Source organism: Lutjanus erythropterus, chromosome 5, assembly GCF_056507025.1.
Source record: "Lutjanus erythropterus isolate fLutEry1 chromosome 5, fLutEry1.hap2, whole genome shotgun sequence".
In the NCBI taxonomy this organism is placed as follows: domain Eukaryota; kingdom Metazoa; phylum Chordata; class Actinopteri; order Lutjaniformes; family Lutjanidae; genus Lutjanus; species Lutjanus erythropterus.
In genome coordinates this window covers 27,718,054-27,744,113 of record NC_139321.1, presented here as the reverse complement: position 1 = coordinate 27,744,113, position 26,060 = coordinate 27,718,054, and the positions used below count along the sequence as shown (strand labels likewise).

General features: G+C 40.9%; 1 protein-coding gene across 1 annotated transcript; it reads right to left on the bottom strand.

The window, feature by feature from the left end:
• Window positions 1-367: 367 nt before the first annotated feature.
• Window positions 368-26,028, bottom strand: vimr2 (vimentin-related 2). Its single transcript, XM_084719507.1, has 10 exons — window positions 24,940-26,028; window positions 23,883-24,027; window positions 23,585-23,743; window positions 23,284-23,403; window positions 17,254-17,349; window positions 12,794-12,925; window positions 10,556-10,696; window positions 5,199-5,309; window positions 4,907-5,031; window positions 368-1,331 (listed from the first exon to the last, which is right to left on the bottom strand). Exons 1-10 carry the CDS (start codon window positions 25,047-25,049, stop codon window positions 1,289-1,291), a joined length of 1,182 nt encoding a protein of 393 aa, XP_084575633.1. The 5' UTR covers window positions 25,050-26,028; the 3' UTR covers window positions 368-1,288.
• Between the last annotated feature and the right edge of the window lie 32 nt (window positions 26,029-26,060).

The following is a 26,060-nucleotide window of genomic DNA, read 5'->3' as shown; positions in this document are numbered from 1 at the left end:
ACAATTAAACAAGTCACCACGGCGGTGCGGCCCCATCCCTTTTTTCCAGACACTGAACTCAATTATTACAGAGGCTAACTCCTCATCACCACAAGTTCACAGAGTGTGGCTAATCTTATCTGATCCGTTATTAGCTGCATTTTTCATCTTTATGGCAGGGCTAACAAGCCTTTGAGATCGTTAATAGCTGGGAATGTTCAAATCTCACGTTAAGCATGAAGATGAATGAAAGATGGATCACGGAACATAAATCACTCTGCTCTCTAAATAGTTTTATAACACAAGGGGGAAAGTCTTAAGCCTGAGGATTCACAAGCAGTTCTCATGAAACAGAAAGAAAGAAGGAATCACACATGGCGAGGTGATCTCTCAAGCAACTACTTTTATTTAATTTAAATCTGAAGCACATTCTGATGCTTGTGCAGAAGCAGGAACCAGAAATGATTAATCACAGAAAGCCTGAACATCATATAGAAAATAAGGAAAAGATTATGGAGGAATTTATTACCGAATGCTTATTTCTGAAACAACAGCAAATTGGAACATTTCTTTTCAAAGGAAAAATAATGAATCGCACAGGCTTTTCTTGTGGAAGGATCCAGGTGCTCGTTCTGAAGAAGAAAAACAACTTCATGAGCCATTTGAAAAGCAAACAGTGGACTGCACACTGGACTGTCAGTGTCACATGTGAATGCACGACTGTAAAAGCAAAGGGAAGGTGAGATGCTTTTAGTTACCAAAGGGAGAGCTGTCGATATGTTTGCTAACAGTGGGGAGGTCAGAGGTTAAGAGCTGGTAATCAGACAGTTTGAGTGATGGACGAGGTGCTACGCGCCGAACAGTTCAGCTTGTGTGTGTGTGTGTGTGTGTGTTCCTGTTTGCGTGGGACTTGTTCAACAAAGAGGGGACAAAACATTTATGAATCATATCATTGAGCTGCTGAAGATAAAACCCACTTAAGGAAATATCCCTGGCAGACACTGAATGGATGCGCACTCATCACACAGACCCTCATCCTCCCACGAGTTTTAGACAGCTCCATCTTTCTTGGAGTCTTGGGGTCATCTGCCAGCGACCTGTTATCAATGGCCCGGATTAAGGCCTGCAGACGGCGTTAATCTGTCATGATAAGTTTACATCTGCTTAAACTGCTGTATTGAAACCTTAAGCACCATCCTAGTGCAGATTTGGGTGTTTTTTATGTTTCTCTTTTGTCTGTTTTCTAATCCATGTGTGGGGGAGCATCTGGACACACTCCAGCCAGCCCGTCTGGATCTCTGGCCACAACTCACAGGCTGCACAGCCTCTCCTCCTCTCCCTCCACCAGACTCCTGAAATACATAAAACACACAAAATACAGGTAACCAAGCTGAAGCACTCACAGATAGCAGTACTGATCAGTTTTAGTTTAATTAGTTAATTCTTGTTCGCGGAAACAGAAACTATCTCACTTACCCTGCATCCTTACTGGAAGCAATTTGAATGAGTGAACAAACGGACTTGGAAAATGGTAAACAGACTTGCCTTTATACAGCGTTTTTCCAATTCTATCAACTACTCAAAGTGCTTTCAAAACTACACGACACATCCACTCATTCACTCACTCTTGCAATCATACACATTCACACACAGCCATCAGCAGCAAATTTGGGGCTCAGCATCTTGTTTAGGGACACTTCAACATGCAAACAAATGACCAGATTGTTTCAGTTTTTCCCAGTGTCCTAAGTTGTTCCATGCTGCTGCAAACAAGCAGTTGACAGTTGACTGTTTCCCCTCCAGTCATCAGTCAACATAGACAATGAGAGACCCATGTACGAGGTTGATGCCCCATCTTTCTACACTGAGTTTGCAGAAGAGTTGTGACACTCATTTTTTCATGTCTGTGACATATAATAAAGTTCACATCATCATAAGTATGTTCACTATGGTATATTAGTAAACTGCTGTTTTAAATATATAGTCAAAAACTTGCAATAACTAATTTTTTGGCCACTTGGGGGCAGCAGTAACAAGCTGTAAATGCTGCACTGACATGTCACCACTTTAGAGTTGATATGAAGTACTTGTTAGCAAACGGTTAAAGTCATGTCCAACATTCACTCCCTTTTTAATTCTGTTTTTGGTCTGTACGAGCTCCTGAGGGAAACATCTGTGTCTATCAGCTAATCTAGCTGTGTCTGTCTGCTGTTGTGTGCTGGGCAGGTGGTGCACAGTGGGTTTTAAAGCTATTCCACTGAAAACAGCTGCCTGCTGCATCTGGAAACGCTGAAATGAGTGGTGAGAGCGAATCAAAACAGTGAAGTTTGCGACGGGGGAAAAAAAATAGAGCTGAAGGATGCCGTAAAGCTCAGCAGGCTGAGTGGAGACATTTGATTCATTGTAAATATAAAAATATTGATTATAGCAGCTTTAAGATAGGACCTACAGTACTGTCATCCATTACATAATGTACACTTAACTGAAAAGGATCTTAGTTGAGCTACTTGTTGCTGCATTGTGCAGCCCACAATGAACAGCAGAGTGAATTACAGTCTAATATGGTTCACATTAGCAGTGAGCAAAGGCAGTGAGCATCTGCCTAAACTGCTCTGAGATGCTTTCACAGGCGATAAGCCACCCGGTAATGGCAGCCTGGGGTCATTAGGGTCTGTTGTGCAGACAGTTTTCCTCCGCACGGAGAGAATTAACAACAACCATTTTCATTTCTTATTCATGGATTTAATCACGGATAACAAAACATCCAGTAAATAAAAAAGAGAGGAAAAAAGTTGGCACCGCCTGCATGCCTTTCCTGTGCCTTAGATGTCTTTGGGACAGTCTGTTGGGTAACTAGAGTGAATTCAAACTGTGGCGAATTTGGAAATGTGTGTAAGGGCAGGGCTGACATTAACAGGCTGGCGTGGAGAGGAGCTGGCAGTGGCCCAGCTCACAGCGCTGACAGTGTGAGGTCCTCTTCGCCCATTCTAATGAGGCATTGTGAGAGTCTGAGCTCAGGTCTGCAGCAGGGCTCCCTGGGGGTCAGATGTAGTTGGATCCACGATGGAGGGGGACCAGGAGGAAGTCCGTGGCAGGCAGCAGGATGAGCCGGCTGAAGTGCGTCAGTCCACATACCAGGATGGCAGATGGTTAAACAACAACCTCGGGAGTGACATCAAACGTCTTCAAGGTCATATGAAGGAAGCGGCGTCATATTCAGGAGCTGTTTCCTGTGACCCCAGTTGGCCCCTGATGTCAGCCCTTTGTTTGCAGTCATATCTTATTATGGACAATTCGGATGTCCAGGTGCCAACATATAATATACTAATATTGGACTTGCGGAAATATCCCCTGAATTATTCACAGTGACTCTTACACAGAAACTTCTTGTTGATGTTGAGGAAAAACAGTGACAATGGACACGTCATTTCAACATGTGTTTTCTTGTGTCCTTTGCGAGTTGCTCACTCAGTAAAGAATGTCAAAAGTAAACAGAGCATCAACTTCATTTAAAATCAAATGAAATCATCCTTGGATCATTATGTGCTTTGCCCCAAACGGTTCATTCTCCTCCACGGGTTTAAATAATGTGTGGCACTTTATTTAGCACCACAAGGGACACGCGTCTGTTTTCATTTGAACCCCTACTGCAGAGATGGGAATCTACAAGACATGTCGTGGAAGGCTGTAGATTTTAATTGCAATCAGAGACTACAGCAGTTGATTTTATGACTTGAACACCTTCAACAGGAGAAGACAAACTAATCAGTGAAATAACCTGATGTTGTGTTTTTGTTGGAATGAAAACCTCCATGTTCTCAAGCAGACATGCCTGTCCATCTCTGCCACAGAGTGCTGGTTCAAGTAATCCTACTGACTGACAGTCTCACTAACAGTTGGACCACTTTGTTCCAAAGTCTCCTTATCTACTCTGGTGTAATTGTATCGTGCTGTTCATGACATGAAGGGTGTTTTAAAATTTAGGGGTCTCATTTAAGAATAACAACCTGCAGCTCTATTTAGGAGGGGAGCGAAAGTTGTGAAGGCACCGATGACCACTGTGAGAGTTGAGTTTATGGCAGCTTGTCATTACAAAATGGGTCAGCGCTCACACACTGTGGTCTGTTGTAGCACGTTACAGTCAGTCCTTAAATCAAACTGTAATTATTGCAGGAAAGTCGATCACAGGAGGAAAGATAAAGTATATCAGGCCGCCCCTAAAACGCAACTGACACTAACGATAACAATCTGAGCCTGTCAGTGGCGAAAACGAGCGCAAAAAAACAAGCAAGCAAGAAAGCGTCACCTGTGTGCTCTGTTGACGTATCTGGATGAAGTGGATGACAACATGTCACACTGCTTGGTGTTGTTCTTCTCCTCTTCCATCACAGTTAGGTTTGTGGTTTGTGGTGATTTAGAGACTGGATTTGTAAAGATTACAGCCTGTCATGCTCTAACATTTCTCTGTGTACACGGACGCAGAAAAAAAAAAAAAAAAAACGAGCTGAAACTTGTTTTTCTAACTGCTCCTTTCACCCTTTCATCAGTCAACCAACAGCGCAAATGGTGCCACAACTAATATAAAAATATATTGTGTTTTCTCTGCGCATTTTTGTACGCTTCTATCCGTTTATGCTGCAACTGTAATGCACATTGACTGAAAGGAAAAACAAACAACAAAAACAAATGCTCGACTAGAAGACTCTCAGTCGACTACAGAGGCTTCGACTGATGATTCAAATTGTCAACTACCAGGGAGCAGCCCTAATACAGATATCTGTTTACAGAGATTTCTTGTTTGCAAGCTAACCTGATCATCTGTTTTTGTCTTGAATTGTGAAGCCCAGTACGTTTATTATTCAGAGCAGTTTAACACAAACAAAAAAAACACCATTTGATCGGATTTATTACATCAGACTGCTCTGACCTGTAGGCAGTGATTTCCATTTCTCTGGCCATCTTCTCACTGAGCAGCTCCTTGTAGTCTTCACACTGCTCCTTCATCTGCACTTGGAAGTCTGCCTCCTGGTGCCGCATTTCATCTATAGTACACTGAATAATACAGACACACCGACACACCGACACACAGACACACACACACACACACACACACACACAGATGGGGTTGTGGGATTAGAGAGTGAGATTAAATGACAGAATTGGACCAAACCACTGGTCCTTTACAGCCTGTGATTACATTAATCAGTCCCGTCTCAGACCTGCAACTCAGCAATCTCGTCCATGTATGCAGCTTTCTTCATCTCCACCTCGTCCTCCAGCTCCTCGTTACACGTCTCCAGTTCAGCCAGCTCCTTTTCTAGTTCGGCAATCTGCAGAAATACAGTCAACATTCAAATTATACTAACAACATCATTCAAACTATATTAACAAACACAGATTTCTACCTAATTATCTAATCAGTAATAATGTCATGATGCCAGACTATATCTCGGTGTTCCCTTCATGGTCATCGTCAGTTGCAGAGCAGCAGCCTCGTATTTGGCGAGCATTCAGGGACGAGGTGTTCTGGTTTAACAACATGATGCCCAGATCTCTGTATAAATTAATAACTTAAATCCTATGTATAATATTAAACTTCTGATGGCATTATTTAACATGTGAGTAAACAGCTGTTTATTGAGTATTTACTACTGAGTATTAATTTGAGTTCAGAGACATGCAGATGTTAGAGGGGCAGATGCCCACATTCATAAAAGGCCATATATGCAAATAGTTAAATAAATATATGTCTGGAGAAAGATGCACTTCCTCTGGCCATATGACTACCTCTCTCCCTCCATAAAGGGCATAAAGAAGATGCTGATAATGTATAGCCAAGATAATATGTGCCAGCAAATTAGACTAATTGTTAGATTAGTTATGATTCACACATAATCACACTGAGGCTTGGGAGACATCACATATTTTGGCCACAATTCTAAAAGGCAACTTGCCAAAAAATGTCAAGCAATTCCTTAAGTGCATCAATATGAATATAAAATGAAAATGAGCAATATATTTATATTTTCTTTAGCCAAATAACCTGATGACTGTTTCAAAGTAACTCATTATGTTGACTGCTGAGTGCCTGTGCATGCATATGAATACAATTTTCTATCTGTTCAGCAGGGAAGGCTGTTCACAAACAGGAATTTAGGGCAATGCCTCTATTTGAGACCAAACGGTATGTGATCAAGCTGCATTTGAGGTTGATCGGTGCCAGTGTTGTTTTCAGCCACCTGACAACCACAAATTCAATATATACACTTTTAGCTCTGTTTTGGTCTCCTCACCAAGAACTAATATCTGTGTTGTAAGCTGTTAGAGGTTCAACTGTCTGTCGCTCAATGCTGGACATTTCAGCTAAGATATCAGCGTGGCTCCATGAGTGGTAATGTCAGTCAGTGTCTGTCGGTCTGTCCACGAATTTGGTTCTGACTGAAATATCTCAACAACTATTGGACAGACTGCCATGAAATCTGGTACAGATATTCATGTTTCCATCAGGATAAATCAAAATGATTGTCTGATTTTAGCTAGGCTTATCAAATAAAGGCAAAATCCCCACCTCTCACTCCCACCCTAAACTTAAAATTAACCTCTAACTAACCAGCACTTAAAGCCGCTACAAAGAACTTTCATATTGTGTTGATTTTGGAGGCCCCTGTGGACAAAAACAGTAGCGTTTCCACCATAATAACCACAAAATATAATGTTAAAAAGAAAATTATCTTAAGAAAAATCTCATCCTGCTTCTTTTTAACTGGCTAACATACCACTCACTGTAACTTTGCTTGGGAAAATATAAACATAGACTCTTTCAGTCTACTATAAAGGAGAATCCGAGATGGTGGCAGGCATTAAGATAACAATAAAAATGGTCTTGTTTGCTTATGCAGGTCATACAGTGGCATAAGTAAATTGAGATGGTTCCATAACCAGTTAAAAACTCCCCACAGTTCGCTTAAAGTGTGTCAATCAACCTGACTAACACAGATAAAACAGGTTATTTTACTTCAAACACAAACTAATGCAGCCCCCCGCGTCTGAGTCTGTGGTGTCCTACCCTGAGTAATTACACCAATCACACAAGTTCAACAATTAGCTGTCACAGCCAGATGGGAATCCAGGCGGCCGTACTCGTCTGTCAGCAAGATCATGTGAGCAGAGGAAGACCCTGGTTACAACTCACAGGCTGATGATGACTTCCCAGCCTAGTCGAGTCACTTACTCACACACTCCCTGCCATGATAAGTGAAGCCTGGCCGCCTATGTGTATGCAAGTAGTAGAGTACAACCCCATCACTTCCTGCTCTATTATACACATTTCTGCGTCAGGGCTGATTTCACTGCAATCTGTTTGTTTGGCCATGTTGTGTCTCAGTGAGAAACCAGACCTGAGGCATCCATCATGGCCGAGGGAGGAAACAGAGCAGATCAGGCCGTGCTGTCCATCCGTCAGGCTGGATTGAGCAGACCTAGGGACTGTGTGCTGCATGTTAGAGAAAAGTAGATGATGTTGGGAGACTTCTGCTGTGTGGTTACAGAGGCTCGCTGTTTATTTAAAGAGCTGGAAGTAGAGCTACAGCCTCAGTAATGAGAACCAAACCACCAAGTTTGTTACAGATGTGGTTAGGTGTCAGCTGTGGTCTGACCACTGATGGATGAGAAAGAGACTGAACTGAGAGGAGGTAGTATCTGTTTCCTGGAGTCACCTGGTGATGTCACCTGAGTCATAACCTCCTGGTTTGTCTCTTTATTGATGCCTTACTTTGCTGTCTATTTCATCTGAACATCCCTTTGTTTTGGAGTAGTCTAAAATAGGATTTTTCCCAAGTTGGCATTACAGAAGCAAATCCTAAATAACTTTAAAAATCCTTTTTTTACTTCATCCTATATTATCTCAGATTAGTGAATCATAAATTCTCAATTCAACTTTTATAACTGTTACCTAGCAACCAACACTATTTTTCTCATGTTGCTGAGCTAAACAACTTTGTAACTGTCAGTTTTTTAATCGCTGAAACATGCTGAAACATACAGTAAATTGAAACGTATGTGGAGAAATCTAAAAATGCTCTATTTGGTAAACAACATTGCAAACTCAGGAGATAAAAGAAAGAGAGGTTTAAGATAGCAGACAGAGTCTCAACCGTATCCAGCAGTCATTGCATAAAAGCCATACAGATTAAACAAGTTGGCTAACACTACCATTAGCTACTGTTAACTACTGAGAAAACTACTGTTTAAGAAAATTACACTTAGCTACTGTTAGAGAAAAATACTGTTAACTACTGTTATTTACTGTAGCGACAACAACCATTAGCTACCATTAGAGAAACCTACCCTTAGCAAAACTTACCATTAGCTACTGTTGAAGAGCACTCCCATTAGCCACTGTTAGAGAAAACTACCATTAACTACTGTCAGAGAAAACTACCGTTAGCTACTGTTACTTACTGAAGAGACAACAACTATTAGCTACTGTTAGAGAAAACTACCGTTAGCTACTGTTACAGAAAACTACTGTTGTTTACTGTTGTGAGTGGGTGTTCATGAACACTGCCGTTATCTTCTGATAGAGAACATCAACATTAGCTACTGTTTGTGAACGCTACCGTTTGCTGCAGCTAGCCAGTTAGTAAGTTGGCTATTATTATTATAGGTGGAAAAGTAACACACTGTAAAGATTGAGAGAGACAAACTGTGATTTGTGATATTGGGCTATACAAATAAAATTTGACTTGACATGACAACATTTTGGGAAGTTAGGATGCTACAACACACATGGCCTGTTAATTGTTCATCTGTAATGAATTTTATCCCAAATTACCATGGTTACCACACAGCCACAATAGGATGTGCATATTAGTAAGCTTCTGTAATACAGCCCCTGGTAATTTTCTGCTGTCTGAGATGAGAAACATCTGATGAAGGTTTATTTCCCCTCTTTCATTTACAGAGGAAGTCTCCAGTCAGTGTGTGTCTGCATGTGTATGTGTGTGAAGTTTTAAGACTTTTATGACACTGCAGGCGCTCTGAAAGACTGTACTTAATAACTGAGGACACGGAGGGCAATAAATCCTGTCTGAGCTGAAGCCGAACCCTTCACATCTCCTGCTGAAAGTGTCCGCAGAGTAAACACTCTGGTCAGCAGGATCTCCCACACTGTTGCTCTGCTGTCACTCAGCTGCTCTCCACTCCCTTCGCCTGCTGTGGGAAACCATTCATTTTCACCATTATGTCTGATTTAGGAGCTGATGGCCGACGCACAGCCAGTTGTGGGTTGTAAGACCCCTCTTTGCTTTGTCATTTAAGAGGTGGGAAATATTATTATGGCACGACTTGAATCAGTAGGTAGTAAGTGAAGGATTTAAATGATGTGAGACTGTGAGACTTAAAGGGCCAGTTCATTCTTACTTACTGGTAGCGGTAAGAAGCCATGCAGACAGGATTGATTTTATTTAGAGGTTTTCTGAGATTTTTACTTCCAACAGACGTGGAGGCAGAGTGGTGGTTGAAATAAATCAACCACTATATTTCTTTTACGAAACAATGTCCCCATAACTCTGGATAATCCTCAGAACATGCAGTCAACAATTTTCACAGGAACTATTTTTTGAAGCAATAGTTTGACATTCTCAAGCTCTTTCTTGCTGTGAGCTGGATGAGGAAATGGATTCCACTTTCATGTCTGTACAGTAAATACAAAGCTCCCACCGACAAAGTAACCTGAGGTTAAAGACTGCAAATAGTGGGAAACAGCTAGCCTGGCAACCTTAAGGTGACAACTAAACATCAGAGAGTGACTGCACCCAGCTGAGGCCATATGTCCCCAAAGAGTGCAGAAGAGCATCTTGGAGGTGCAGAGTTTTTTTCAGCTGAGATGCTCTGTTGCTATGATACGCAATATCCAAGGAAATAACTCTTAATTTATGTTTTGCGAGTACCTTGAAATGTCAGGCCAGAGATTTTATTTTATCAACAAAAACTGAATACAAAAATGTCAGCACAAGGTAGAGTGGCCTACTTGCTCCGGATGCAGCACAAAGGGCGAGAACACAGACACATCGGCTTATGTGGGCGAGGAAACATCTCGGCGAGTAGCCTGTGCTTGTTTAGTTCAAAAGCTGAAGTTTATACAGAGCCTGGTTCAAGGAGTACGAGTAGGACACAGTTTTGGGTAGCCTGTTTGTTCCATCCCTCTTCCACTACGGTTGGATGGCTTGGTAAAAAGTGTCAGTGACAAGCACAAGTTGAATATATTTCATCCCTCAGTGACCTGAACAAAAGGCCATGCTGTGGGCCTTTGTAGCTGTAAATATTTCATCACCAGTGGTGGTTGTTTAACAATGAAGACAACAACTCCCATTATCCCACACTACTTCATGATGTCATCAGTAGGTGAGAGACCTCTGATGGCAAAACTTGTCTGTGAAATAAGCTTCTCTGGGCTGCACTTACTGTTCTCAAACATGCACAGGAATACTTGTATTTATTTTTTTCTTCTCTTTTTTGGGGAATTTGGGTTTACTGACTCCTTAAAAATGATGAAAATAAAAAAGGGTCAACTCACCAGCATCTTCAGCTCACCGACGTCCTTTATCTTTGACAAGTCTTTGACTTTTGACCCTGCAGCTCCTCCTACTTCCAGTTGTTTTCCATCACCAGCACCGCTGAGAACCACAGCAGAGGAGGAGGCAGCGCCACACTCGTACTGCAGAGACACAAGATGAGGAATAAGTGCAGTTGTGAAAGTTTGTAGCTATAAAAAACAGTCTGACCTTTCAGTTTGAGTGTGAAAGACCACAAAGGGTAGTGCTTCTCTTTTGGGCAGCTGAGTGCACTTTGACAAGGGAGCAAAGAGCAATCAGAGCCTCTTGTGGCGACTGATGGTTAAATCTCTCCTTGTGTACACCACATTTCTGATTAGATGGAACAAATGCAGCCGAAACGAGCAACATGAGGGTGCACAGGTGTGTGGGAGTCAGCCAGCAATCACCATTACTGTTCAAGCCCAATAGCAATCATTTCAGCATCGAGACAATTGCATCTCGTAATCGAGGCCAGGCACAGACAGGACGGTGTCCAGCTGGCGAGAGAAGAGACCGAATGGGAGGGAGACAGAGTGGATAGATGGGATTGAGGGGGAACAAGAAGCACACCTACGCATCTAGACAGACACACAAATATATAAATATGCCAGATACCCTTCAGACATGCCTCCAAATGAAGGACACAAACACTTGTGCATGTGCACGCACGCATGCACGCACACACATGCACGCACGCACGCACACACACACACAAGCGTCCACTCCAGTGCTGCAGAGAAGCCTGGGAAGGCGGCCAGCAGTCTGATTACAGCCCTGACCTCTGAACTGGGCAGACATCCTCGCCCCAGAGGGGGGTCAGACCCACTGGAGCTGTAGTCTGACCCCAGCGCAGCACCTCTATGGTTGGCCTACACACACATACACACACAGGTAGACAAAGGCATTCTGTTCGGGTCCAGAACTGCACGTCTCATTCTCAAGTTCTCCCCTGGTGTTGTGTTAAGAGGGAAAGAAAACAAGTGGGAGCAGCGTTGTGTGATTTGTGAAAGTTGAGATTTACATCTGGAGCTGACCGGGCTGTTTCAGAGGGAGAGAGAAGGTGACGGAGTGAAAAGAGGAGAGTTCAAGTGGTCAGCAGGAGGACTATGAGGGCAGCTGGTTTCTTCAGTGTGTGTATCAGTGGTGGAGAAAGTACTCAGATCCTTTTACTTAAATAAAAGTAGTAATACCACAATTTAAAGTTAAAAAACCTGAAGAACAATTACTGAAGTATCAAAAGTGCTTGTTCTGCAGAAAAATGGCCTGTGACTGACATATTATCATGCAAAACATTATTAGATTTGTAGTATTCATGTATCAATGTGTAAATGGCATTTTACTGTTATAGCTGATCAAGGTGGAGCTAGTGTTTCTTTATATACAGCTAAGCAATTTAGTCCAGTGGTTCCCAACCTGGGGCTGGCCCCCTCCAAAGGGTCACAAGATTAGTCTGAGTACTTGTGAGATGATTAATGGGAGAGGAAATAAGAACATACTGTTCACAGCAACACAAGTTTATATTTATTTTCTGGGACATTTCTCTAATCTGTTTTTTTTTTTGTGTGAAATACTGCATAATTGTAACAGTTATGTAACCCTATGAAGAGATAGTTGGTCCAACTAACAACTCATCAAGGGTGTTTCCATTTGTTAGTTTTTAAGCACATTTTCAATTTGTGCATTAAAACAAACCTAGGGTGGTACAAGATAGTTTGAAGCTTCCCTCATAAGGTTGTCATACAAATTCTAAATCAGTATTCATTGCATGATTTCAGGGTGGCTGTGTAGGGTTGTAATCATTTGCAAAATTAACAACAATTCTCGTCAATCCATATTTGTTGGCATTTACCCTTTCTAAAACATACAAAATATAATACAATTTTATTCAAATTCAGGATTTCGTTTGAGAATTTTTAAATAAAAATCATGAAATATGACAACAGTTTCATTTGAAAAACTTCTATATTTTATAATCTTATCGGGTTTATCAAGGACGGTACTTGGTGAAATGTATAGTTGCCTTCCACCACTGTGTGCATGAGGTTTCTGAGTCCATTCATGTGCATGTAAGTGAAGCTCAATGAGAAGCCAGGAATAGGACTGTGATTCTAAAGATGTACAGAAGCATGGACATGCTACTGAAAAGCATGTGGCAGGTTTCCACTGCATGACATGTTTATGTGTTTTATGTTACAGTGTATGTACAGTGTGTGTTGTACCTGGAGGCTCTCAGCCAGCTGGCAGTAGTACTCCTTTACATCCAAGGCCGGAGTGATGTCAGGGCTGCCAAATTTAATAGCTGCCATCGCTCCGGCAGCCCCTGCAGCTGGGTCCAACATACTGTCCACTGTCTACTCACACACATCACACATACAGACACAGAGGTTAAGTACATTCAGATCCTTTACTTTGAGGTGAAATATCAGGAAGTACACTTATTCAAGTCCTGTTCAAGTTCAAATTTGAGGTACTGGACTTGCACTTTGTAAAGGTTAACTTTATTGTTACACATACAATTATACGTAGCACAACATACAGTAAGATTCAGTCTCTGAATTTAATCCGCTTTAGCTTTAGCTGCTGAGCAGCATCCAGCGGACCAACTCTGCTCTGTGCCAGCACCTTGGACAGGGGCACTGACTGGTAGTGGTAGGGAAAACTGTCTTATATAACAGAAACCCACACAAGCACGGGGTGAACAGTAAAGTTCTGGAGTAAAACCCACGACCTTCTTGCTGCGAGGCAGCAGTGCTAACCAGTGCACCACCATGCCTAATTATCTCTTCTTTCTGCTCCACTTCACTACATTTCAGTGGAAAAAATGTTCTTCTTACTCTATCACATTTATTTACCAGTTACAGTTACTCAGCAAATCTATGTTTTACATAGAAAACATTCTGCATTCTGCCCCTACAGGTCACGTGTATATTGCATATTGTGGACGCGTAGCGTTAATTGCTGAGGACGCGCACAACCGACGCTCCAAATGGACGCAGGATACGTGAGGCAGACATAATGTGTACGTGAACGTGTATTTAAAAGCAAATATAACTCCGCCCTTAGTCGGCTGTCATCTATTGTATATAACACACTGCCGATGTGTAAGTGCCTCATACAACACAAGTTCAAAATATGCAAACTATCCCTTTAAACTGTTTGTTGTTATGCAGACAAATGGCCTCTGTTGATGTTATACTATTATATATTGTAAATACAGTATATTGTATTATTAGATTACTATTAGTAATGCATTAATGTGTCAGGAACATTTCATCATTGTTGGTGGTTGAGGTGGAGCTAATTCAACTATATATCTACTCTATATACTGCTGACAAGTGTTTTTAATCTGTAACAAAGCATTAGCTTCATCACATATATCATATCATATGCTTTTTATATAAAGTCTTAACTAGTAACTAACGCTGTCAAATAAATGTAGCGGAGTAAAAAAAATATTTTAAAATGAAAAGTTTCCTCTGAATTGTAGTGCAGTGGAATTATAAAATGTCATGTATGTCCACCTCTGCAAATGCAAACACACACAGTTCATTCTGATGCACTCACACATACATCAACATGTATGTCCACAGCTTCCAATATGTAGCCCCTTCAGTATACAAAAAAACCCCACATCCATTACAAAGAAAATGAACTGTTCCTGAGCTGCAGTGGCAGTCTAACATTTCTCTCCTTTTCCCTCCACCTAAATAACGACATGGCTGCCGATCTGTCAGGGGAATACGGGGTATCTGGAAGTGCTGATAATAACAACAGTTAATAAAACAAAGCCAACTTCTGTTTTCATTTGGTATTCAGCTGCATTTCCCGGACTGTGAGTTATCGAGCATGTCCCTGAGGGAGTGTGTTAAACGCCGGGCAGCCCGGCTTTGCAGAGAAAAACACAGTGTGATGGAGTTGGTCCTGCTTCAGCTGCCTGTCTCTCTCTCTCTCTGCCTCCAGCCTCTACATCTGATACTGGGGTGCGTCTGTCATCTCCTGGTGAGGTGGAGAATATTGTAGAAGGTGGAGAGAGCAGGGTGTGTGTGGATGAGATATAAGCAATGATGTGCACTGGAAAAAATGTGCTTGTTTTAAAGCAATAGTTTAATATTTTGGGAAATATCTTGAATTCCTTTCTTGCCAAGAGATACATCAGAGGATTGATACCACTCTCATATCTGTTAAATATGAAGGTGTTGAGATAGGACACGATATAGCTATAAGCTAGCTAGCAACAGACATGTCTGTGGAAGTGTACCTGGATATTTATGTAAAACTCCAGTTCCTTCTGTTATGTCCCTCTTGCTCTTTCTCCCTTTTATTCTTGTACATTTATGAAGCAGATCCATACAGTACTGGGATATGTATTTGGCTCAAGTTGGGAATAAAGGGGCGAAACACAGCTGCAAGGTCCTCACAGATGAAGACTTTGCAGCTGACACAGATGGACTGGTGGACGTGTGACAGGCAGAAATGCCTGGCAGGTTTCAACACCAATCTGTCATGAAATCAAACATTTTAAATTCAGATGCAGACATTTATTTGCATTTTGATTGCATTTACGCTGCATCTAAAACATGTGGATCATCATGCTGTATTTGTTTGATGTTGCAGTACGAAAAAGGGTAGGTAAAATAACACTGGAAACTGGCAAACAGCAAGAAATGTTTTTCTGCCAATGATACAAAAGGGGCGATACAAAGACATATCATTATGTCATTACAGCACTGAAAAAGTTGTGACAAGCTCAGCTTTGCTTTGTCTTTCCTCATGCCCAACATGCAGTGACAAGTGTGAAACATCAGTTTTTAGCTTCTTTTGAAAATAAGTTTGTAGCCTGATGCTTGTCGCTGGTAGTCTGAACCATTAGGTCACATTCAGACAGAACCAGGCGATGCAGAGAACGTGCTAGTCATCTCGTTCAGGCCAGCAGTCAGACACTTCAAATATCATCGAAACTGGGCACTATCCAGGCAGAATTCATGGAACAAACAAAGATACTCTCCCAGCTGTGTCCTCGCTTGGTTTATTTTGTGTATCCAGCTTTGATATCTGCATCTGGCTGCAGTCTGGCTGCAAAATAGCACCACCCAGAAGCTTTCTTTGATTGGTTCCATGTTTTGGGAAATATGTTAAATTCATTTCTTGCCAAGAGATGCATCAGAGGATTGATACCACTCTCATATCTGTTAAATATGAAGGTGTTGAGATAGGACACGCTAGGAAATTTGACCGCCAATAAACCGACTGTAGTCAGCTGCAGTCTGGCTGCAAAATAGCACCACTCAGAAGCTTTCTTTGGTTGGTTCCATTTGTTTAAGAGAAAGAGAGAAAGCAAGCACAGCAGTGGGCAATAAAGGTAAAGACTGAATATGGAGAGGGAGTACTGGGGGTGAGAAAGACAGACAGTCTCTCAGAATCAGTTATTTTCTGATTGTTTTACAGCAGTTATATTCAAAGCACCAATAAACATCTCTGCAGACCCCCGACAACACTGCACAACTCTGTTCTAATTGCTGCAATGCCTGATAGTGTCATAAATAATTTATAATGCTGAATACAGCCTTAGCTTAGCATAAATACTGGAAATGTAGCAGCTTGCTTGACTGTGTCCAAAGTTAACAAAATCCACCTACCAGTACCTCTAAAGTTCACTGATTGACAAGTTACATCTTATTTGTTTAACACAAACAAAAATCACACTATAAAATGTGCTGGACTATTACTTGGTCTGGAGCAGTGACCTCTTGGAGTCTGCCACGAGATAGTCCAACACATACCTTCCCTAAAAGTGCAAATTGTCATTTTTCTTACCTCAGTTTCTATACAGATTAAAGGACCAATCTGTTGGATTCACTGGAATCTTGCTATGAGGTTGTAGATTGTGATCAACTGAATACCACTTCCCCTCCCCTGCCAAGCATGTAGGAGAAACTACAGTGGCCACAAACAAAAAACTATTTAGAGCCAGAATTTGGTTTGTCTGTTTGTGGCTACTATAGAAACATGGCAGTGTAATATAGTGGACTTTGGTGAAAAGGACCTGCATCCTCTGTTGGGAAAGACATTGTAAGGGAACAAAAACACAACACACAAATTTCCAGGTGATTATACACTGATGAAAACAAACTTTTGAATATTATATTCAATCTTTGTCATTTTCTGCCAATACATCCCCCCTAAATGTTACACACTACACCTGGAAACAAACCAGCTATAATATGTTAATCAGTGAGCTTTAGAGTTGCTAGATGACAGATTTTTTAACCTTTGGACAGAGCCAGGCTAGCTGTTTGTTGTCTTTGTGCTATGCTAAGCTAACCAGCTGCTGGCTGTAGCATTATACTCAACAAAAGAGTGGAGTTGATCTTCTCATATTGCTCTCAGACAAAAAGTAAATAAGTATATTTCCCAGAATGTTGGATTTAAAAAATTAAACAAGGGCCGTTCTGACTTGTTGCAGAATTTATTAGATTACATATTTTGTGTTTTAATCCTCTCCTCATATGTTTCTGTTGACAGGCTGTTCTTGGCTCTTCAGCAAGGTGACTGGGGTCATCACAGCTGTGTTTGTCACCACAAGTCTGGGCATCTCTCCAACTCTCCTGTCTGACCTAAGTGCTACATTTTGAGTCATATTCATGGCTATAAACTCTCACTGCAGCTATACATCCTCACCGTCTTGTGCTGGGCCTCCATGTTGGCCAGCTGCTCCTCGTAGATAGCCACTTGCTCCCTCAACGCCAAACACCCTGCAGTCACCGCATCCACCTCCTGCAAAGAAAACCAAGTTAACAACAGAACAAAGCAGAAAGTAAATAAGTTCACTTTGATTTCTGGAGGAACACTGCAGTCTGGGAGCTAAATCACACCACAGGTTGAAGAAAAGTAGAAAAAGTGTTTTAAGAACTATCAGCACCGGCGCATCCACCTGTTTCACTGAGCAGCAAGAACACACCGCAATGCAGAGGAAGGGGGAGGAGGAGGAGGAGGAAGATCAGAAGGAAGCTAACTAGACACAAAAGCCCTGTCCACCAATCCATCTGCCAGCAGGGGCTCTCTGCTCATCTACCTCTTTTTAAAGAACCAGATTAATTGGTGCTGGATGCAATTACTGTGGGTGCCTGCTTTTACATTTGGACACATGCAGAGAGGGTTTGGTGGTGAAGTTGTGGAGCCTCGCTGGGAGGGTGGCAGGGACCTTGATGGACAGCACTGAACAAAAGTAGCCTGGTCCTGCTGATGCTGCCTGTGTTCAAATATCAGCCAGCAGCTGGAGACAAACTTGCTGTAAATCACTTTCTGTGCAACTTTAGAGCAGCAGTAATTGAGTTTTTGGCCACTTCAGGGCAGCTGGACAAGCTAGAATCCCAGCACTGACATATTGGCACCTTGAGGTACTGAATGTGTCCACGGGATCCGTCAGCCGTGCAATGGATTCTGGTAGTGCCATGGTGCATTTCAAGAGATGGGCTATTATGTTGGCTGCTCCTCATGTGTATAAAGTTGAGGTCTAGGCTATTTTATGCAAATCAGGGGTGTCTTGGCTTGACTTGCTGCCTCTGAAAAGTCTCCGCAAAAACTTTAAAAATAACTATTTATCTAAAATGAAGACCAGTTAAGCACCTGCATTGCTTATTTCTCACCTAAAATGTTTTTTTCAGATATATTGGTTAATTATTTTGTAATATAAGAAAGAGTTTCCGTATAAACTGACATGTTGGTTCAGTTTGAAATCTGGGAGCAGACAGCTGTTCAGTGACCATTTGTCCAGTTTGGTGCAGCCAGAAGTATTTTGCGAGGTTGTAGGAGGGTATAGTCTGTTGTTGGTCAGGCATCTGATGCTGGGAAGTGGCGTGACCCCTTGCATCCAAAAACGCCACCACTGTAAAGCTAATTTGGCAAAAAGTTTGGTAAATTTGACATTCACTCTTTTTTAGCACTATTTTGGTTTTCAACAGCTTCTAAGAGAAATATCTGTCTCTTCAGCTTCTACATGCTGTGTTCACCAATTAGTTGTTAACTATGTTTGTCTGCTGTTTGGTGTTGAGCAGGTGCCGTACAGTGGGTTTAGCAGAACATTTTCAATAGCTGCCTGCAACTGCCTGCAAAACTCAAGCAATGACCTGAAAGACACAAACACCCCACTGAGCTGACAGAAAACTGCAACTTTGGGTGACATTTCTGTGTATTTGTCACTGTGACACCATTGATATATTTACAAGGTCATTTGATCAACTTATGGGATAAAAATATTAATCAATTTATCATAATTTATAATTTAAATAATTATAATCAAAGCAGTTTTAGTGTCCAAAGCAGCTTTAAACCAGAAATAACTGTTTTTTTTTGGCCACTTGGGGGCAGCAGAATTAAGTTCTGAAAACAAATCATTGACGTATCATCACCATTTCAGTTCATGTAGTGAACCTGTTAGGAGACAGTTGCCTATTTACCAGACGATGAGGAGGATGAGAATCAGTAATAATTTGCAGTTGTATCTCGGTTCACCTGAGGGAAATATCTGTCTCTTTAGCTGCTAAATGGTCTGCTAGTACACAGAAGTGAGGGGAGCGGCAGATATGCATGATCAGTGTCTGTCAGTTTGTCACTGAGTGAACAAACCATTAGACATTTCAGTAATTTTATCCATTTTAATGTAAAAATATTTAATAGTACAGATGAACTGGTTTCAAATCAAAGTATTTCTCTTTAACTTAAAAGGTTCATGACCAACAACTCAAAAATCCAAGTTAAAGACTATGAAAGATACCTAAAGATGTTTTTCCTCTGACATGTTTAACAGTCTAAACTGAGCTAATCTGCTTCAGTATGACTGTTTGGGCATGTTTTGATCAGATTTGATTGACAGTGGCCAAAGAAACCACCAACTGTCGTCAGATTCTGATTCAAGTGTTGCTGAATCCTGAAGAAAATTGTGTTTGTGTAAGACCTCATCACACATAGTGAGAACCTGCTGACAAAATGACTTTTCAGGGCCTTTGAAGCCACCCTGAGGTTAGGCACAGAGAAACAATGCACATCGCTATGTCACGTCTGTCTGGTGTACAAACAGCTAAGATAACTTTAGCATTGGATTTGGCTAAATTTGTAACTTATATGCCTAGTCACTAATCTTGTAGCTTCATCTGACTGCTGACATATTGCCACACATTACATTTAGTGGGGAGATCATGGCTTGCTTTTAATGTTATGTTATAGCTTTTGGGAAACTCTGAAACACTTTTCTTATATCACTATCTCCCTCCTTTGCCTGTATGTGTCGCTTTTGGACAGGCTTGGGGAGTAATGGATTACATGTAACAGAATTACATAAACTGGACCCAAAAACTGTATTCCATTACAGTTACAGATAAAGAAATATGTAATCAGATTACAGATATATTTAGTAAAACACTTTAAAATAAAGAATGATATACTACCATGCACGGTGTACACACAGTTGCCAATTCATGATCATAGCCTCTAGTGAAGGATTCTTTCACCGGGTGAAAATTTCACCTTTTATTGTCTTTATTTTCTTTATTGTCTCATGCAGCCGTTCTCTCATTGGTTGTTTGAAAGATCAGCAGCATCTGGGGTCAAAGTTGAAAAAAATTAAACTTTCAGCGCAATGCTTGCCGGCAATTCCAAGTAGTGCACTATGCCAAGGGTAGCTCCTCCACTTACTCGGGGGCAGCTGCTATCTCCATAGGAAAACAATGGCACCATTACCACTGATGATGTGTGGGCACCTTAAGTTTCCTCATTTCAAGATGCAGTGCCCAACTGTTTTTACTTTTTCTGCAATTCTAGCCAAAATGCCAATGAAACAAAGGCCTTTAATATAACTTTTCTCCTTGTTCTGCCCAAGATTACCTGAAGAACATTTTCTTTTCTGCTATCATCATCTTCAGGAGCACCATAATGTTCCCTGCATCTATTACCTATGAAACAGGCTGAGCACTTGACCTCCTCAATCGTTTACTTTCTTGTATTTGTATTTTAATTCTAGTGAATGTTATTAAACTCATTTCACTTGTGCTACTGTGTTTTACTGCAGCCAAGTCAGTCTGGTGATGCAAGACATTACTGAGACAAAAAGTACCAGTGCATAAAAATAACTGTGAGACAAAGAAGAGGGGAAATTTGTGGGCCTTGAAAATGGAGAAGAATTGGCAGGAGAGAAGCAACACAATAGCCAGTAGTATCCTCAGAAACAAACCAAACGTGTCTTGATTCATCACTGTCAGTCTAACTATTATGTTGAGAGAGCTGCGGCTAGCTGTGGGTTGAGCTGTGTAGTATTTGCTCCTCTCCTCCGCATCTCTGCTCTTCTTCTACCTCCCTGTCGATTTCCCACCAAGTCTTGTCGCCCTGCAGCTGCTTCCAATTCAGAGACTCAGAGAACTGAGCCAGCAGGAACATTACGGCACCGTATTATAGCCTGCATTACATCTGTAAGGGAGAAATTAAAGCCTCCCTCGCATCTGGCCCGGCAGGGAGGAGATGGGGCTCTGGCATGTGTGAGGGAGGAGGAGGGATGGCGGGTGGGTGGGGGGTTTAGGAAAAGTTGGTGGCTCAGGTTGCAGTGGGCCACCAGCCCAGACTGTGTGACTGCTGGTGATCAACACCCATTGGGCAGAGCTACAGAGGAGCAGCTGTGGAGAGTTTCAGCTGATTCACCAAGAGGCCGAAGGGAGGAGGAGGAGCAGGGAGATGCTTAACAACACTGCCATCTAGTGCTAAAGGTGCATTATCACAATAAAGGTCTGATAATGTGAAGTACAGGACAAGAATTTTAAAAAATCATAAATAATTCATAAACAATCACAAATTACTCATCTGATGCTTTAATTATCCACTTTTAAAATGACTGCACTCTGCTACTGAACTTTATCTGCTCAGGTTGTATAATATGTATATGCTTTTTACCACAATGTAGTGTATATATTATTGTACATAATGCATATTTTTTTTTATTTTTTTTTATAATTCTGGGCTGCTGATGAAAACTAGTCTTTAGCTAACTTAGATGCATTTACATTTGTTTGGATGTTGATTATGCTAACAAAAAAATAAATTAAATTAACTCTAATTGATTTAGTTATTAACGTTATAGAATTACCATTATAATTGTAACCCTGGCGTCATCAGGTTTACCTCAGCTTGAGCTTGAAGATTTGTAATGGAAACTGACATGACTAATTGAGATTTTGGAGTTGTAAAACATGGGATTTTACCAGGCATGGAGAGTCTAATGAAAGGTACCTCTGGTTGCATCATGTAGAAATGTAGGATCAAGTTTTGAGAGATAAAAATATGGGTTTCTCAGCTTCTGCAGCTTAAACTTTCATGGAAGAGCAATAATACATTTCAAGAGTAAATGTAACCTCTGGACCTTATAAAGCAGGAATGTCAAATTCAATTTCATCCTCAACCACATCAGCATTATGGTTGCCCTCAAAGGGCTGGTTGCAAATGTCCGATTATGTAAACGTATCTACTTATTATCATATTACATAATTGCCCCTGCATTTGATTAGTTCTCTTATTGGTTTTAGTAATAACTTAATAATTAATAGCTTGCTCTGAAAGCAAGCCATCCAGTAAAAATAACTGCAAGCAGACATTTGACATCTACAGACATTTTACTTGGCTGCTTCTATTAATGTTACTAGCAACAACCACTCAGAACAACCCATTGGCTATCTGACAGCTATGCTTTATGTGTGGGGATTAAAATGCATTTTGGGACATGTAGTTCATGGACACTGTACTTCCATTCAGCATACAAGTGTACTGACAAATTATAATCTTTGCATGCTCTCGTCGGCCACATAAAATGAGGCCATGGCCTGAATTCAACCCCCAGGCCTCGAGTTTGACGTGATATACAGAGTTAAACATAATTATTTCTATTTCTTTGGAGGGTCAATGCAGGACTTAGATTTAGATTTAGATTTAGAAATTAAAGACCAACAGTCTTTTAGATATTCCACGGTCACCTTGTGGACAGGAAAGAGTGTCCAGGCCAAAAAAAGTGTCAACTATGATTTAGAACTACAGCATTATGTTTATTGTATAGTGAAGTCAAAAACACCATGAGCCTTTGTTTTCCACTTGTTAGTAAGTACGTTATGAAGTAGTTAATATTGTTTGTTGGATCTGAATCTCGAGGTTAATTCATAAGGTTAGTTTGTTAAAAATAATGAGGTATAAACACAAGTTTCTTTTGTACAGAAGTAAGAAATCAAAGCCACTATTATTCAAGTAGAAACCATTTATGGATATCACTTTAGAGTAAGTGGTAACAATAAAGTTGGAAAATAAAATCATATGTAACCTTGGTTTGCTTTACTTTCTAAAGGTGCAGGAAGCAGTTCTGGACAAAGATAGTCGACTGTCAAGTCGTCAAATACTTTTTTGGAATGAGACTCCACAGTCAACTATCTTACTGACCTGTGATTGGCCAAAGTCTCCTGTGACGAGCTAGATTTTCTAAAACCTGGAAACAGAGCCAAGAAGGGGTGCAAAAGTCTGGTCCAGTTTACCAGATTGATTTATGCTGTATAATCAAGCTGTAAGATGCAAATTTTATATATTTTTGTTGTGGGACTCAGACTCGTGACCTCAGTGTTTCTAAATCCTGCCTACAGCTCTGGTTTCCAATAACTTGTCAGCTGGAGATTTATTAACAAGCATTACCTCGGCAATGTCTTGTTGTTCCTGCTGGAGGAGGACCCTCCGCTGTGCAGCATTCTCGTACTCCTTCATCAGACATTCGAGCTCTTTCTGAAGCTCCTTGGTGTCACACAGAATCTCATCCTGCAGGAAGATGCAGCAAAGACAGTGATGGATCTTGGCAAGGCTTTAGATCAGACCTGCATGTCACTGGACAATCTGAAGGAAAATTGATGGGATGAGAACTGTGATGGACCATCTATGAATTTAACACACACAGAGAAGCATGCAGCAGACACACCCAGCTGCAGCAGCAGCACCCTACCCTCTCCCTGCGCAGTCTTTCCACCACTGCATCCAGACTGTAGTCAGGCTTAGCCACTGTGGAGGTAGTGCTGGGGGAGGCCTGTCGACTGTTCAGCTGCTCTTCCAGTTCAACAATCTGACATTCAAGAGACTCGTTCTCCTCCTCAAAACAATGGGCCTAAAGTGCACAGAACAGGTATGCACTGTGTGTAAATATAGATTCTTTGCTTCATTTATCAAGAACAAAGGCATGACACAGCAGAAGGAAAATAAAATGCTGATGTGCCATTGGGAGCGGTAACAGTGCTTGTCCCCACCAGTTCAATAAGCCGGACCAGGCGGTCATTAAGGGCGGCGATGATGGTGCGGTCCTGGGCAAACCGGCTTAGACCCTCCTTGTTGAGCTCTTTGGCAGCTCCAAAGTCTAACTTGTCACAGTCACACTTGTCAACAGTCGCAGCTCTGAGAGAGAGGAGGACACAAAATGCCAAAGACTGTCCTACGGGAAAATTTCAACAGCCAACAAGTGTGTATACGGTAAGAAAAGAAACAAACAGGCTCCACCAGAGTACAGCTTCATTCTTTAAATGCTTCAGTTCATCACAGCAGTATCATACCAGTGCAACATAGCAGACCATGATGGAATTTTTTCCATGACTACAAAAGGCATGTGTCACTTATGGAAACCCATTTCCACCAATGTGATGAAAAAAGTCATCCTGTAAGTGATTATGAAAAACTTTCTCAAAATAACAACTTGTCTCATCTCAAAATAATGAATTACTAAAAGTTATTATTTTGAGATACTGATTATTTTGAGATAACCATATATTTTGGGAATGTCAATTCATTGTCAATTTTTTTTGATATATTGAGATGATTTACTCATTATTTTGAGATACTAAGTTAATACGTTGAAAAAGTTTATCATTTTTGAGAAACAAAGTAATATATTGAAAATGTTTCTTGTGATTTTGAGATAGTCATTTTGAGAAAGTCTCATTACTTTGAGATTCTAAGTTAATATATTGAGAAGCTTTCTCATTATTTTGAGATAATTCATCTTGAAAAGGTTTCTCATTATTTTTATAGTTAATTATTTACAAAGTCATTATTTTGAGATACCAAGTCATTATTCAGAGACGGTGTCTCATTTTACACATTTTAAATCACATCAGTGGAAATGGGCTTTCATACTCCCCACCATGAAGAAAAATCTTTATCACAATCAATCACAACACACAGATTCACGAACTTACTGCCCAAAGATATTCTTCTGGTCAAAAACATCTTAAATTCTACATATTTTTAAGGGAACAACACTTAAGTCTGTCACTAACATCTCAATATCTATTTGTAATTGCATCTACTGACCTGATGGAGGCCCGGTACTGTCCTGCACACTGCAGACTCAACCCTCCATTTCGACCCCAGTTATCCTCCTCAAACAGCTTGCGATAAGAAGACACTCTGAGCATGGCCATGGCTGTGGATGAGTTCAAACTGGGTTGAAACAAAATGGGCAAATAGTGGCCGCAGGTCCAAGGAGGAGTTTTATATTCACAGAGAATCAGAATGTAACAGTGAGGTGAAGGATCTTTCACCGTCCACGCAGTCGACTAAGTATAGCGTGAACGTCAATCAACGATGATTTCACATGTAACTGAAGAGTGAGCCTCAAAAACCACTGTGCAATTGTTTATCAAAAACAAAGGTGTTAACAAAACAATGGAAAACAAAACAGCTTTATACACAGTTTTATTTCTGTTAAATAAATTAAAAGCACCAAAATCTGAAAAGTTGAAATCAGGTGCGAGTGTTTCCTTGTACCTCTTAAACGTACCTTAATTTTATGAACAGACTGTGACAAAACTGAAGACAAAAAGCACAATGAAGCCATACAAATACATCAGTTGATACAGTGGCATAAGACAACACTTAAAATCGGAGGTTATTGATTATATTGATTTTGTGTTTGACATGATGATGGTAGTATTTCCACAGACAAAGAGAATAAATAAATGGCTATTATAAAATGGCTCTCCCAAATCTGAATCACCAGGAAATATTCCTTCAGGCCCAAGCCACCTTTTGGCAAAGACCAACAGGGAAATCTAGTATACTGATGGCAATAAGGCAGAAGAAATTACAAAAGAATAGAGCGACTTCAGCCTGACAGGCATTTCTTTAAGTGCCATGATTGTCAGTATTGTCACATTATAGCATGTGCTCACATTAGCCGTTTTTCCAATGCAGGAACTTTCGCCAGGGACCAGGAACTTTTGAAGGAACTCAATGCATTTCCACCACAAGGACCAGGGTCTAAATTAAGTTCTGGGAACATAATTTGTTTTCTGTTCACTGTGCTTCAGCTCACAACCATGGAGTTGTAGTAGAAAGCATATGTCAGATTGACTGATGACAAGGTCAAGGCCTTATTGAGTATTTATGCTGAGGACAAAATCCAGCGAGAATTAGAAAGGTTTGTATGACAT

Coding starts and splice junctions, on each gene's coding strand:
- vimr2 (XM_084719507.1), bottom strand. CDS start 25,049: ATGGCCATGCTCAGAGTGTCTTCTTATCGCAAGCTGTTTGAGGAGGAT. Junction 24,028..24,939: donor CAGTACCGGGCCTCCATCAG/GTCAGTAGATGC, acceptor CCTCTCTCTCAG/AGCTGCGACTGTTGACAAGT. Junction 5,310..10,555: donor TCGGTGAGCTGAAGATGCTG/GTGAGTTGACCC, acceptor GTATTTCTGCAG/ATTGCCGAACTAGAAAAGGA.